General features: G+C 42.7%; 2 protein-coding genes across 3 annotated transcripts; both read left to right on the top strand.

Moving 5' to 3' along the window:
• The first annotated feature begins 1539 nt into the window (after positions 1-1539).
• On the top strand, positions 1540-3309 carry LOC6634565 (uncharacterized). Its single transcript, XM_002058141.4, has 3 exons — positions 1540-1853; positions 2336-2456; positions 2920-3309. The coding sequence occupies exons 1-3, from the start codon at positions 1577-1579 to the stop codon at positions 3041-3043; spliced, it is 522 nt and encodes a 173-aa protein (XP_002058177.3). The 5' UTR covers positions 1540-1576; the 3' UTR covers positions 3044-3309.
• A 4292-nt stretch (positions 3310-7601) lies between these two features.
• LOC6634566 (serine-rich adhesin for platelets) lies at positions 7602-13865 on the top strand. 2 transcript variants are annotated; one of them, XM_015169599.2, is made up of 5 exons: positions 7602-7787; positions 7854-7907; positions 7974-8061; positions 8130-8218; positions 13725-13865. In XM_015169599.2, exons 1-5 carry the CDS (start codon positions 7715-7717, stop codon positions 13766-13768), a joined length of 348 nt encoding a protein of 115 aa, XP_015025085.1. In that variant the 5' UTR covers positions 7602-7714; the 3' UTR covers positions 13769-13865. The 2 variants fall into 2 exon arrangements, with proteins under 2 accessions (XP_015025085.1, XP_015025086.2); XM_015169600.2 differs by having other exon boundaries at positions 8130-13865.
• The last annotated feature ends 963 nt before the right edge of the window (positions 13866-14828 follow it).

Below are 14828 nucleotides of genomic sequence, written 5' to 3'. Positions count from 1 at the left end.
AAAGCTCTTTTGGTCCATGGAGGGAGATCCATTTTCATAATATCCATAAAACATGGAGGTTAAGTCAAGGGTTCTTCAGCATAAATCGAAGTTTTGTCATGAAGTCTCTGACAATGATTAAGATTCTGTAAATAACTGATTTATTTATTATTTATTTAGTGAGTAAGTTAGTAAGTCGTGCACTCCCGGCTGGAGAATATTCTGTTAAGGTTTCAATCAAGGACTTAACATCAATTCCAGTGAATGCAAGTGAATAAGTCGAATTTAAGCCAAACACTGTAAATACTTTAAGGCTAAAGCAAAAGCTGTTCATGTGTGTGTGTGTGTGTGGGTGAGTGGCGGGGTGGGGGTGTGTTGGGAATTTATACCGAAATTCACATTGAGATTGGCGAAGCGCAAAATGCTTTTTATAAATAGCACAACAAAAGTGGCTACAAATTATGAGAAGCAGCAGAGGCAGCTATTCGCCGCTCCAGTTGACAGTCGGAAAGACATGCTGAGGGACAGACAGTCCGACTGACAGACAGGCTGACTGACTGACTGACTGACAGACAGATGACTGACTGATTGACGCAGCAACACAAAAGGTGTCAACAATTCCATCAGATGTGAGCTGCGTAGCCAGTGTCGACAAAGATACAGATACGAGTGGAAATAGAGATAGAGATACAAATGCGATGCTTAGCTGGAAATACAGATATAAATCTGGGCAGTAGATGGAGCTGAAGATACGGATTGACAAACAAGTGGATGTGAGATGCAGAGAGAGAGAGAGAGTGAGAGAGAGAGAGAGAGAGGGAGACAGATAGAGTGCAGCTGCAGTCGGAGTTGAAGACACAGATATAAATGCGATATTTAGATACAATAAACGTTTAAGATACAGATGGAAGCGCAGATACAGATACGATGCTTAGCTGGAAATACAGATATAAACCTGGACAGGAGACGGAGCTGAAGATAATAAATAAATATCCAGAGCTAAAAAAAGTGAAAAATGAAGAGAAATGCTAAGCATGCCAATAGAGACCCACAAATGTGAATAGCTACGAGCGGCTGGGCTGGCCTGGAAGTTGAGATACATGTGAGCTGAGCTGCAAATACAGATAAAGCTGGCTAATCACAACAATATAGAGGCAAACACAGCTACAGAAAGACCAAAAGCTACAGGCTGAAAGTGTGTGCAAAGAAATATATTGATGCATCCAATGGATTCATGTGTACTCGAGCTGAGCTTGCGGCTGGAGGTTCAGATTTGAGCTTGGTTTTGGCTACACACTCGTGCAGAAACAGATACACACACACACACACACACAAGCACACGCACACGCACGCAAACACATAGGCCGGGCACTCAGCGCGAGTGCGATAATTTATCAATTGTCATCAATTTAGGGGCAACAAAAAAAAAAAAGAAAAACAAACTTGTGGCATTTCTTTGCTGTCTTGGGCTGTGTGTGTGTGTGTGTGTGCGGTTGTGTGTGGGTGTGTGCGGGTGTTATTATGGGCTTCGTTAGATGTGTCGCGCATAAAGCTGATGACAGTTAAAAACGCGTCGAGACAAACGGCGAACATCGAGATGCTGTCGCCCGGGCATGCACAGGCACAGGCACTGGCACTGGCGCTGGCACTCGCACTGAGAGCAGACACCAAAAACTGGAGCATGCTGGACGGGGACGGTTGTGTCAATGATTGTTATGCAATGGCCAAATCGATAACAACAGCAGCAACAACAACAACATCAGCAATAACAACAACAACAACAATCACAGCGATACACACGCGCAAAGGCACAACGACCATCACATTCGTGTTGCTCTTAATTTTATGCTGTTTGTGTGATTACAATTATGGCAGTACGTATATCGTATATCGGTTCGTTATCGTTATCGGAGTGCTGCTAAATATTTTTTTAAAATTTTTTTAAAATTTTTTTCACATGTACATATTTTTTTTTATTTGGTTTTTGTGTCGCGCTAATTGCTGGCCCGTTCAAAATAGCATTAATTATTTTTTGGGGTCCACGTTGCGTATGCGTAATGCGTTATGCGTGTTGTTCGTGTGTCCATGTGTGTGTGTTCGTTTATTTTGATGCTAAATTCAATTTAGCATAGATAATGCGTGTGCATGTCCGTGCGCGTGTTAATGAGCAGCCCAAAATCGTATTTGATATATTACGCGCATATTACGCATACGCCATGTCAACCCGCAACGCAAATTGTTTATGAAAGAGACAAAAATATGTTGAACTCGATGTACAACTATTTTGCATTAATATGGCCCATTGTTTCAATTGTTTTGATGTGAGTTATGGATTACATATATATTCCGGTTACAGGCTGGGCCTCGCAGTGCTGGAAGAAGCACAACTCGGGCTCGATACAGACGCCGGATGGTGAATTCAAGCGCCCGTTTGGCATACTCTGCACATATCGCTGTTTCCTCTGGTTTCCGCCAATGTAAGTCGAGCAATCAACAATCACACATCTATACACACATACACATACCCAACCCCAAGAGCCCAAGAGCCCAAGCCCAAGCCAAAGCCCAGCCCCAAGCCGAAGCCGAAGCCCAACCGCACCCTCACATACAATTCACAATTTATGTTATTTTCAACTTGTGTGTGAATTGCATTTGAAAACAAAACTTGCCAAAGTTGTGCTTTTTAAATGGGCCAAAGGGTGCCCCGGCATTTCAATTGCATAACAATTAAAATAGCTGGCAGCGCCAATTCATTGCCAATGCGAATAATATACTGGTTGCACGTGGTAAGTATTTCATGGGTGCGTGGGGTTGGCAAAAGTCGAAATTCATTTCAGTCAAGTTCGCGCTAGATTTAAGCTCATATTACCACTCGATATCGAGCAATAAGTTGTATAACTTTTCGTTTAATAAAAAAACAACTAACAACAATCTTCACAGCTATCCGTACTGTGAGTTCATATTCGATTTGCGCTTATCGAGGCACTTCACATCGTTTCCGGACTGCTATGAGATACGCTGTAATGAGACCTTCACATTCTTTGGCAGCGAGCACAACTATTGAATGACTCTCGTTCTCTCACTCTCTCTCTCTCACGGCCTGGTTCCTGTTTTCAACTATATGCACCAATGCTGGCCAAACTATCGATATTTCCATTGATAGTCGGAAATCTGTACATATATATACATGCTGTCAAGAGTTTAAAGCCAACAGCTTTTCAGCTATATTATCGATTAATCGATTAATTTCCATGCTGGTGTTATCGATCGTTTTGCAGCTCTATTATACACTACCTACTATGCTCTTTTTATTTTGCTTAACTTTAATTTGTATTCATTAATAAATATTTACTGAAAATATTTTGGATATTTCTGAATTTTGTGGCTCCTCTGCTCTAGAGCTGGGAAGTTATCGAAGTTATCGTTTCGATGAAATCGGGTTACATGTACAGGATACAGATTGAGAAGTAAACGAAGCCAACATTTATTCAGCTATCATATCGTTAATTTTATCAAATAATTGCCATGCTGGTGTTATCGATACACCTACTCCAATTTCTAATGTTTAATTAATATGACCTTAAAATATGAACAATATTTCTCATTGTTATGTTTTCTACTTTTAAGTGTATTGACTTTAACTGTCTAGTTATCGATAAGACTATCGTTTTGTGTGAAACTAGCTAACATGTTGCTGAAAGGGACCTAGACCAAAAAAGAACAATTATTTATCTTTTATTATCGATCAGTTGTTGGGCTGGCTTATCGATAATTATTTGAACAGCTACCTATCTAGGGCTTTAGGATCGCTTTTAACAGCTTGCTTGCAAATGTTGCCAATATATCGATAATACTATCGATTAATCTTCACCATAGTGTTATCGATAGACTTTCATAACAGACAACCTTCAACGTTGGAAAGTCTCAAAAGGCATATAAAACTAAAAGCTATCCACAAATATTATCGATTGGTGCATAAACTTGTGTATCAATCAGTATTTTCGATAGCTTCGTCATGTATTAGACTCTAGCTACCCTGCTTGATAGTCTGAAATAGGGTTAAATATACAGGCTGCGGACTCAGTTAGTTATTAATCGATAGATAAGTTATCGATTAATTGCCAATTTGGGGCTATCGATGGCTTTTACAGCTCACTTTCGCTCGCAACATTAATTTGTACGCATAAATGAATATTTACTGACTCGATTTGAGAATTTATGGAAATGTCTCTGACAAGATGCGCTGCGGCAGGATTCTGCGTAGGCTTGTGGCGAATGGCTTATGGTAAGCAGTGCCTGCTGTTCAGGGCCTGAGTTGTTGGCCAGGAATGTCCATTAATTTGCGCCAACCTGCTGGCAATTTCCTTTGCAGCGAATTTAGTTTAGTTTATTTCCGCCAACTGCTTGTGTGCCCATAATAAAGAACAGGCTGGCGCCAACAACAAGCAAATAAACAAAGCGCCAGACAATGCCGTCTCCGCAGACCAGAGAAACAAACAACCCAATCTCCCATTCCAAGAGCCACTCGGCAAAACTGAAACCTATCCGCAAAAATTTGCATAAAAATTAGCATTCTAATTGACACGAGGCCCAAAAATGAAGTAACCAGGCGCAGAGACCAGTTAAGCTCTCCCTCCCCTCCCCCTCTCTCACTCTTCCTCTCTCTTACTTCCGCTGGCTGTGTGTGTGGGCGTGTCTGTGTTGGCCATTGTCTTGGCCGTGTTGCTTAGGCGTCGAGTTAATTGTTTGTTTAGTGTCATAAAAATACAGTTTACGCCTTTCGCAACAACACGTGCAGACGCGGCCGCAATTACAGATACGAATGTGAATCGCATAGAACAGCACTCCATGGTCAGCCAAACAGCACGACTGCCGAATACCCTGCAACTTGATGGAAACATACACAGGAGCAGCGGCTGGGTAAGTTTTTATTCATAAGCTATTTTAGGTGAAAAACAGAGGAAATTAACGGGCATTGCGCGGCTTATTTATTTTATGATTGCTTAAAATTGATATCCATTTATTTATGTTTTATTAAATTTAAGTATTAAATTTAAGTATGCGAAAATCAACATAATTTTGCCAAATCTCTCAGCCGGAGTTTGTCATTGTTATAGCTATAAAAAGCTTCCCTTCTCTCCGGCTGTGACATACCTTTTGCTCCAGCCTATAGTACCCTCCCAGGTTAGTCGGGACGCACAGGGTATAACAATGGCAACGTATTGGGCCACGTGCAAACAAAAGGGTCGCACCAGACAATGTTGTCGCTGGGGAAACTTTTAACTTTTACAAACTTAATTGCTGCCTGCTCGTTGGGGCGCAACGTGCTCTAAATATAAGTAAAAAGCACAAGCATATCCAGGAGCCAGGAGCCAGAAGCCAGGCACCAGGATCTGGCGTCTGGCTTGCTGACCAATAAAAAGGGGTGCGTTGTCAAGACGGGCATCGCTTAAAGTGTTCGCCAGCAACGCTTTGTTCTTTGGACAGCATTTTATAACAAATTTAATAGAATTCAATTACTTTAAAAACACTTTAAACTGTGTTTCGCCTGATTGAAGCCAAGCATAATTAAATTTGCGGCAATTCCCTCTCAGAAAAATGTCATTTAGAAACAAGCCAAATAATGAAATCAAAGAAGAATACAAATTTTACAAGACTTGATAAAATTATTAAATAGGAACTGCCACGCCTTAAACTAAGCCAAAAAAAACCTGCATTTTGTGATTTTGTATTGACAATGGCGATTTGAACCAGCGACCTCTAAACTTACTCGTTTGAAACGATTTGTTTTTCTATACGTATACAATTTAAGAACCTTTCAAAAATCGAAATCAAAAATAACATACACATTAGCTTAGATAATGTCCCGTCTAGCCTATCTGGTGGCTCCTCAGACCTTAAAGCGGAGAACGGGATCAAAAGGAAGGAAAGGGAGAGCTCTCTTTGCAAATTGTGAATGCTTATCTATTATTATCTATTATTATTATTATCTATCAAAGAGAAAGCCTTGGGCTTTGGTGTCTGCACACACTTTCTTATGCCCCTTTCTAAGCCCTGAAAATGTTCTGAAGATCGGACTATATGCTCCGATGGCCCATGCAATGCAATACGAGCTGAAGTGAAAGCACTCGCTTGTGGTGTTATTTTGTGTTAGTATTGGAATTTAAAATTAAAGGGAACATTTCTCAGCATTGCTAATTGAGTTGAACACGCATTTCATTATTTATAATTACTTTGCCATGCTTAAATTGTATATATATATATGTATATATATATATATGTAAATTTTGTATGCAATTAATGCATTCAAATTGAGAGTTCGATTCAGCCCAAATAGACACGGCGGCTCAATTTCATTTTAATTGTTGAATTATTAATTATTTTGGGAGAACAGGAATAACAAATAATCGAATTATAAATTAAGCAAACACACACAATTCGCCTTTTTTTTTCAATTTATATACAATATTTTATTTTTGGCGTGCTTTGATAAAAGTTACAAACGGCTTTCAATTGATTGCATCGCACTTTAAATTTGTGCGTCAAATTTGAATTTGGTTGGACTAAATGTTAAGAATCGATTAGGCCAGATAACACTTGGAAATGGTCCCGAAGAAAACTTATCGCATGGCAACATGGCCCACATGAAACCTTGCCGCATGAAATCAAGGCACCCGGCGTCAAAGGTTATAAGCTGAAAACAAAGTTTTAATTGGTTATTATAATAATTATTAAGCGACCAGGAAGACATCTAGCCTATATTCTGGACTGCTTAAAGTATATGGCATCGAGGGCTATGAATGGTAATAAAATAAATTGCGAGCTACGCTGCGTATACGCAATCTCTCATTTATGCTTCATGGTCAAAAACTGCTTCAGTTTGCTCTCAAACGAAGAAATAACTCTTCTCTTTTCTGCCCTTTTTGCCGCTCTTCTCTCACTTTCAAAAACTTCTGTTATAAATGGCCGCAAAATAAAATGCGTGCAACGCTGCGTATACGCAACTTCTTATGAGCTGCGCTCGTTAAGCAAGTGTCTGCCTGGCCATGCCCACAATTTATTGTTAAATTGAAATTCAATCTATAGTAAGTAATAATTGCCTTGGTAGCTACTCGAAGGGTCAGCAAAATATCGCCCAGGCTGCAGAACGTGACATTTGATGGCTGAGACTTTGGGTTTGCATTTGAAAGATGGTTGGGCAAAATAATGAAATGCATCCGTTGCCAAGCAACAGCAAGGAGTTGCGGCAGGTGGTGGATGGGTGGGTTTTGCTTCTTAAGCAAACACTTCAAGTTGAACGGCAAATAAATATTCAAAATGCAATTATGCATGGAATTCGCTGGCACTTATCGTGGCGTTTTGCCCACTTGTTGTTGTTGTTGCTGTTGTTGTTGTTGTTGCTGGCAAACTTATTTAACTTTTTACGATGTCATTTGGCAAAAGTTTGTAATCATTTTTCGTTAGTGCAGTACTTCAAGATTGCGATGAGTGGAGGCAAAGCCAAAGAATGGAATTGCAAAGAAATTATTTATACGATTTTACAGACAGCTTCAAGTGCTTGCCACGCCCCGTTGGCCATATAAATAAAGCGCCAAAGCCGTGGGCCACAGCCACAGCCAAGTTGCCAGCAATCGTATCCGCACATCCGCACATCCGCACATCCGCTGCAAGTCAAAGTTTTTTTTTGGGGATTTTCGTGGCAAAGTTTTGCTTGGAGTATTAGCGCGAGGCGGGCATGAAACTTTTACTTTTCTGGGAGGCACTGTTGCTGCTGCTGGCGGTTGCCCAGACCCAGCCGGAGGCAGCAGGTTAGCCCCAGAGCAAATGCGTCTGGCGCAACTCCTTTAATTTTTTGTTGTTTTCGGTTTACACAGGCAAGTCGCAATCCCGACCGCAGTCCAAGTACTGCAAGTCCTTTGATAACGCCGGTAAGTACTCGCCGACAGTCGACAACCCGTTCCGACCAACACATTCTTCTTATGCCCAAACTGCAGCCGGTGGCCCCGACAATCTATGCGAGAAACATCGCTTCTTAACCTACTCGAAGTGCCACTTCGAGTGCACCGCCACGCACCACCTGAGGTGAGCTGCTGCGGCATTTCGCCTTGTACCTGATCACAGCTAAATTGGGTTTTTTGTTTTGAGCGCAGCGTTGACAACTGTTCGATTCATATTTTGGGCAAGCACAGCTATCCAAGGTGCGAGGACATCTACTGTGTGCCGGATGAAACGGGAGCAGGTACAACATCTAGACCGACCACCAGACAGCCACGCCCGACTCCGACAACACCAAAGACGACCACGACAGAACCAACCGATACGCAGGCTAACGACAAACCGAATTCGTCTGGAAATGACACCAGTTGGGCGTCTAGCACAGATTCCTCTGATATCATAAATGAGAAAACATCATCAGAGCTACCAGGAACAGATAAGGCACAAGAGTCATCTTCTTCTAAACTACCTGCAACCGGTTCTTCGGAGCAAGCCACATCATACCCGCCGAGATCAACTGTGGGAGACATAACTTCCGATTCGAAATCTTCGGTTGGCACTGCTGTGACTACTATAGGGCAGGAATCGTCTTCGTCAGAAGTACCCGGAACTAATGCCTCCACACATTTAACACCTTCTTCATCGGGCTTAACAGTGGAAGACACTACTACTATTTGGGAATCATCTCCTTCTACCGATATAGGGCAGGCATCATCTTCATCACGGCTACCTACATCGAGTCCTTCGGAGCAATCCACATCTTCCTTATCGCAGTCAACAGCTGAATACACTACCTCCAAATCGGAATCTTTGGTTAGCACCGCTACGACTGTTATACGAGAGGAAGAATCATCTTCCTCAGAGCAGCCTGGAATCAGCTCCGTTACTGATATAGAGGAGAAATATTCTTCTACAAAACAACCTGGAACCAGTTCCTCAGAGCGATCCACATCATCCCCGTCGAGATCAACTCTGGGATATATTACTTCCATTGCGGAATCTTCGGTTAGCACTACTGTGACTACTATAATACCTGGTACTAGTACCTCGGAACATTTAACAACTTCTTCATCGGGCATAATAGTGGAAGACACTACTACTATTTGGCAATCATCTGCTGTGTCTGATATAGGGGAGGCATCATCTTCATCACGGCTACCTACATCGAGTCCTTCGAAGCAATCCACATCTTCCTCATCGGAGTCAACTGCTGAATGCACTACCTCAAAACCGGAATCGGTTAGCTCCACTGTGACTGATATAGGAGAGGAATCATCTTCTTCAGTGTTGCCTGGAAGCAGTTCTTCGGAGCGAGTCACTTATTCTCCATCGGTATCAATTGTGAAAGACACTACACCCGATTCTGAAAATATGGAAAACACTACTTCTATTTGGGAATCATCAGTTAGCAATGCTGCGACTGAGTCATCTTCTACAGAGCAACCTGGAACCAGTTCCGCTACTGATATAGAGGGGGAATCATCTGCTTCAGAGTTACCTGCAACCAGTTCCTCAGGGAAAGCCACATCTTTCCCGTCGGGACCAACTGTGAAAGATAATACTTCCATTTCTGAATCTTTGGCAAGCAGTGCTGTGACTGATGTAGGAGAAGAATCGTCTTCTACAGAACTACCTAGAACCAGTTCTTCGGAACGGTCAACACCTTCTCCAACAGGGTCAACTGTGGGTGACATTATTTCCAGCACGAGATCTTCTGTTAGCACTGCTGCGACTGATATAGGGGAGGAATCCTCTTCTACAAAACAACCTGAAACTAGTTCCTCAGAGCAAGCCACATCTTCCCCGTCGAGATCAACTCTGGGATATATTACTTCTATTTCGGAATCTTCTGTTAGCACTACTGTGACTACTATAGGGGAGGAATCGTCTTCTTCCAAAGTACCTGGTACTAGTACCTCGAAACATTTAACAACTTCTTCATCGGGCATAACAGTGGAAGACACTACTACTATTTGGCAATCATCTGCTTCGACGGATATAGGGGAGGCATCACCTTCATCTCAGCTACCTGGAGCCAGTTCCTCGGAACAGTCAACACCTTCTCCAACAGGCTCAACTGGGGCTGAAATTACTTCCCATTCGGAATCCTCTATTGGCACAACTGTGACTACTATAGGGGAGGAATCGACTTCTTCAGAATTACCTGGAACCAATTCCTCTGAACAGGAAACACCTTCTCCAACAAACCTGACTGATGATGGCGTTACTTTCAGTACGGAATTTTCGGTTAGCACTGCTGCGACTAATATAGGGAAGGAAATATCTTCTTCAGAACTACCTTGTACCAGTTCCCCGGAGCAGTCAACACCTTCTAAAACAGCCTCAACTCTAAAAGACACTACACCCAATTTGGAATCATCTGCTAGCACTGCTGTGCCTGGTATAGAGAACGCATCACCTTCTTCTCAACTACCTGTAACTAGTCTCACAGAACAGTCAACAACTGCTCCAACAGGCTCAAGTGTAGGTGGCATTACTTCCAGCACGGAATTTTGGGTTAGCACTGATGTGACTGATGTAAGGGAGGAATATTCCACTTCAGAGCAGCCTGCAATCAGTTCTTCAGCGCAGGCCACATCATCTCCATCGAGAACAACTGTGGGAGGCCTTACTTCCGATTCGGAATCTTCTGTTGGCACTACTGTGACTACTATATGGGAGGAATCACCTTCATCAGAAATACCTGGAACTAGTACCTCAAAACAGTCAGCACCTTCTCCAACAGGCTCAACTAAAGGTGACTTTACTTCCAATGCTGAGTCTTCGGCTAGCACTGTTGTGACTGATAAAGGAGAGGAATCATCTTCTTCAGAGTTACCTGGAACCAGTTCCTCAGAGCATGCCACATCTTCTTCGTCGGGCTCAAGTGTGGGAGACACTACTTCCAATCCTGAGTCTTCTGTTAGCTCCACTGCTTCAGTACTACCTGGAATCAGTTCCTCAGACCAATCCACATCTTCCTCATCAGAGTCAACAGCTGAATACGCTACCTCCAAATCAGAATTTTCCGTTAGCACCGCTTCGACTGATATAGGGGGGGAATCATCTGCTTCAGAGTTACCTGCAACCAGCTCCTCAGGGAAAGCCACATCTGCCCCGTTGGAATCAACTGTGAAAGACAAAACTTCCATTCCTGAATCAACTCCTTCTCCAACAGGGTCAATTGTGGGTGAATTTACTTCCAGCACGAGGTCATCTGTTAGCACTGCTGCGACTGATATAGGGGAGGAATCATCTTCTTCAGAGCATCCTGGAATCAGTTACGTTACTGATATAGGGGAGGAATCATCTTCTACAAAACCACCTGCAATCAGTTCTTCAGAGCAGGCCACATCCTCCCCGTCGATATCAACTGTGGGAGGCATTACTTCCGATTCGGAATCTTCTGTTAGCACTAATGTGACTACTATAGGGCAGGAAGCATCTTCTTCAGAAGCACCTGGAACTAGTACCTCGGAACAGGTAACACCTTCTCCAACGGACTCAACTGTGGGTGAAATTACTTCCGATTTGGAATCTTCGGTTGGCACTGCTACGACTGATATAGGGGAGACATCATCTTCTTCAGAGCATCCTGGAATCAGTTCCGTTACTGATATAGGGGAGGAATCATCTTCTACAAAACCACCTGCAATCAGCTCTTCAGAGCAGGTCACATCATCCCCGTCGATATCAACTGTGGGAGGCATTACTTCCGATTTGGAACCTTCTATTGGCACTACTGTGACTACTATATGGGAGAAATCAACTTCATCAGAAATACCTGGAACTAGTACCTCAAAACAGTCAACACTTTCTCCAACAGGCTCAACTAAAGGTGACTTTACTTCCAATGCTGAGTCTTCGGCTAGCACTGTTGTGACTGATAAAGGAGAGGAATCATCTTCTTCAGCGTTACCTGGAACCAGTTCCCCGGAGCAGGCCACATCATCCCCGTCGAGATCAACTGTGGGAGGCATTACTTCCGATTCGGAATCTTCTGTTAGCACTAATGTGACTACTATAGGGCAGGAAGCATCTTCTTCAGAAGCACCTGGAACTAGTACCTCGGAACAGGTAACACCTTCTCCAACGGACTCAACTGTGGGTGAAATTACTTCCGATTTGGAATCTTCGGTTGGCACTGCTACGACTGATATAGGGGAGACATCATCTTCTTCAGAGCATCCTGGAATCAGTTCCGTTACTGATATAGGGGAGGAATCATCTTCTACAAAACCACCTGCAATCAGCTCTTCAGAGCAGGTCACATCATCCCCGTCGATATCAACTGTGGGAGGCATTACTTCCGATTCGGAATCTTCTATTGGCACTACTGTGACTACTATATGGGAGAAATCACCTTCATCAGAAATACCTGGAACTAGTACCTCAAAACAGTCAACACTTTCTCCAACAAGCTCAACTAAAGGTGACATTAATGCTGAGTCTTCGGCTAGCACTGTTGTGACTGATAAAGGAGAGGAATCATCTTCTTCAGCGTTACCTGGAACCAGTTCCCCGGAGCAGGCCACATCATCCCCGTCGAGATCAACTGTGGGAGGCATTACTTCCGATTCGGAATCTTCTGTTAGCACTAATGTGACTACTATAGGGCAGGAAGCATCTTCTTCAGAAGCACCTGGAACTAGTACCTCGGAACAGGTAACATCTTCTCCAACAGACTCAACTGTGGGTGAAATTACTTCCGATTTGGAATCTTCGGTTGGCAACGCTGTGACTGATATAGGAGAGGAATCATCTTCTTCAGTGTTGCCTGGAAGCAGTTCTTCGGAGCGAGTCACTTATTCTCCATCGGTATCAATTGTGAAAGACACTACTTCCGATTCTGAAAATATGCAAAACACTACTTCTATTTGGGAATCATCAGTTAGCAATGCTGCAACTGAATCATCGGTTTCAGGCCAATCTGTAAGCAGCTCGTCGGATCAAGCCGTATCTTCTCCAATTGGCTCAGCTTTGGAGGACACTACGTTCATTTGGGCATCATCAGCTAGCACAGCTGCGACTGATATTGCGCAGAATACATCTTCTTCGGAGTTACCTGGAACAAGTTCCTCAGAGCAAGCCACATCTTCTCCGTCGGATTCAACTTTGGGAGACATTACTTCCAGTTCGGAAACTTCGGTTAGCACTGCTGTGACTGACAAAGGGGAGGAATCATCTTCTACAGAACTACCTGAAACTATTGCCTCGGAACAGTCGACATCTTCTCCATCGGACTCAACTGTGAGACAAAATTGGGAATCTTCTGTGAACACTGCTGTGACTGATAAAGGAAAGGAATCATATTCTTCAGAGTTACCTGGAAGTAGTTCCGCGCAACAGTCAACACCCTCGACATCGGTCTCAACTATGCAAAGGACTACACCTATTTGGAAGTCATCGGTTAGCACTGCTGCGTCTGTAATCACGGAGTCGGAAACCCCTGCTTTGCCTGGGGAATCATCTTCTGAAGGGTCACTTGGAACCAGTTCATCAGAATCTTCGACGTCTACAGCAAAAGGTGCCTCCGAGGAAACTTCTATTTTGACCACGATAATTGGATCTGGAACTGGAACCAGTTGGTCAGATCACAATGAACCGGACAGTTCTACACAACAGTACACTTGGACCACAGGTGACCCATACACAGATCGTACTGACTCTACGTCGACGCCTCACTGTAAACTGGTTTGCAGCTGAGTGGGGAATGAATTAAATATAATTTCGATTTGGATTTCTTACAGATCCAAAGAATGCTGATGCCTCGACTGCTGAAGATTTTTTTTAAATATTACTATTATTAAAACGTTGCACGTACGTTTAAAATGTGCAACTTCTATTTCTGGTGTTGGGTAATAAAAAAATACATACATATTCACAATAGACCCTTGCTACAAATGTTGTACTTTTCTAACACTTTTATTAGCAAGTGTTGAGTAGCGAAATGATTTCAAATTTATGAACAAAACATGCCCCAGAGTGGAAAAATATAAATTTGTAAAAAGAAAGTATAAAACTACAACTGACTAATTCGAAAAGCTTTCGAACTCTTTTAAAGGAAGTGCATTTACTTTTTGTAGTGTTGGGTGATTTTTGCTTTATGCGACATCAGAAAAAATTCAAAAGCTGATTAGAGCTTAATTCAAGCAGCTTTCAACTAACAAAAAGTAAATGCGCTAATGACTGCAAAGGCCACGCCCGCCCAATATCAGCAGCAGCAAAGTGCAATCCATTTGAATGCTCAATTTAAATACTCTTCCTACCGCTTTAACTCTCTGCACATATTCTTCCAGGTCCTTTCAAAATATTATTTGGCAAATTAAGCTGCAAAACATATTCCACATCTCTTTTTAATTGTAAAGCTATCGTTTGCAATAGCAACCGACTCTGTTATGAGCTGTTCGACGCTTGAACTCTTTGGGAATTTTAACGCATCAAGCGACAAAACAAACATAAACTCTAGTTTCACAAAGCTTCTAGTTCTAGGAAGCCGCTTGTAAAGGCTGGGTATTTAGTCTTCGGCTTGTTGTGGATAAGTTTTCTATGACGTTTTTCGTTGGGCAAAGTTTCTGGCAAGTTTTTGGCATTTTATTTTTTTTTTTTTCAGTGGGTCCAAACTCTTGAGTATTAGGTTTGCTGGCTTACAGAAGACTTGTAACCAGAGTTTCAAAACTGTAAATACACAATTTAGTGCTAGATTCCACGCTCCCATTGAGCGACCCAAACCGCCGCCCTCCCTCTCCCACTCCCACTCCCACTCCCTCCACCTCGCCCTAACCCTCTCTGTGGCAACGGCTGCACTTGACATTTGGTGGGTATTTTTTTGTTTTCTAGTTGAGATTTAACTG

This window comes from Drosophila virilis, chromosome X (genome assembly GCF_030788295.1).
Source record: "Drosophila virilis strain 15010-1051.87 chromosome X, Dvir_AGI_RSII-ME, whole genome shotgun sequence".
NCBI classification, from domain to species: Eukaryota; Metazoa; Arthropoda; class Insecta; order Diptera; family Drosophilidae; genus Drosophila; species Drosophila virilis.
This window is presented reverse-complemented; position numbering and strand designations above follow the sequence as displayed.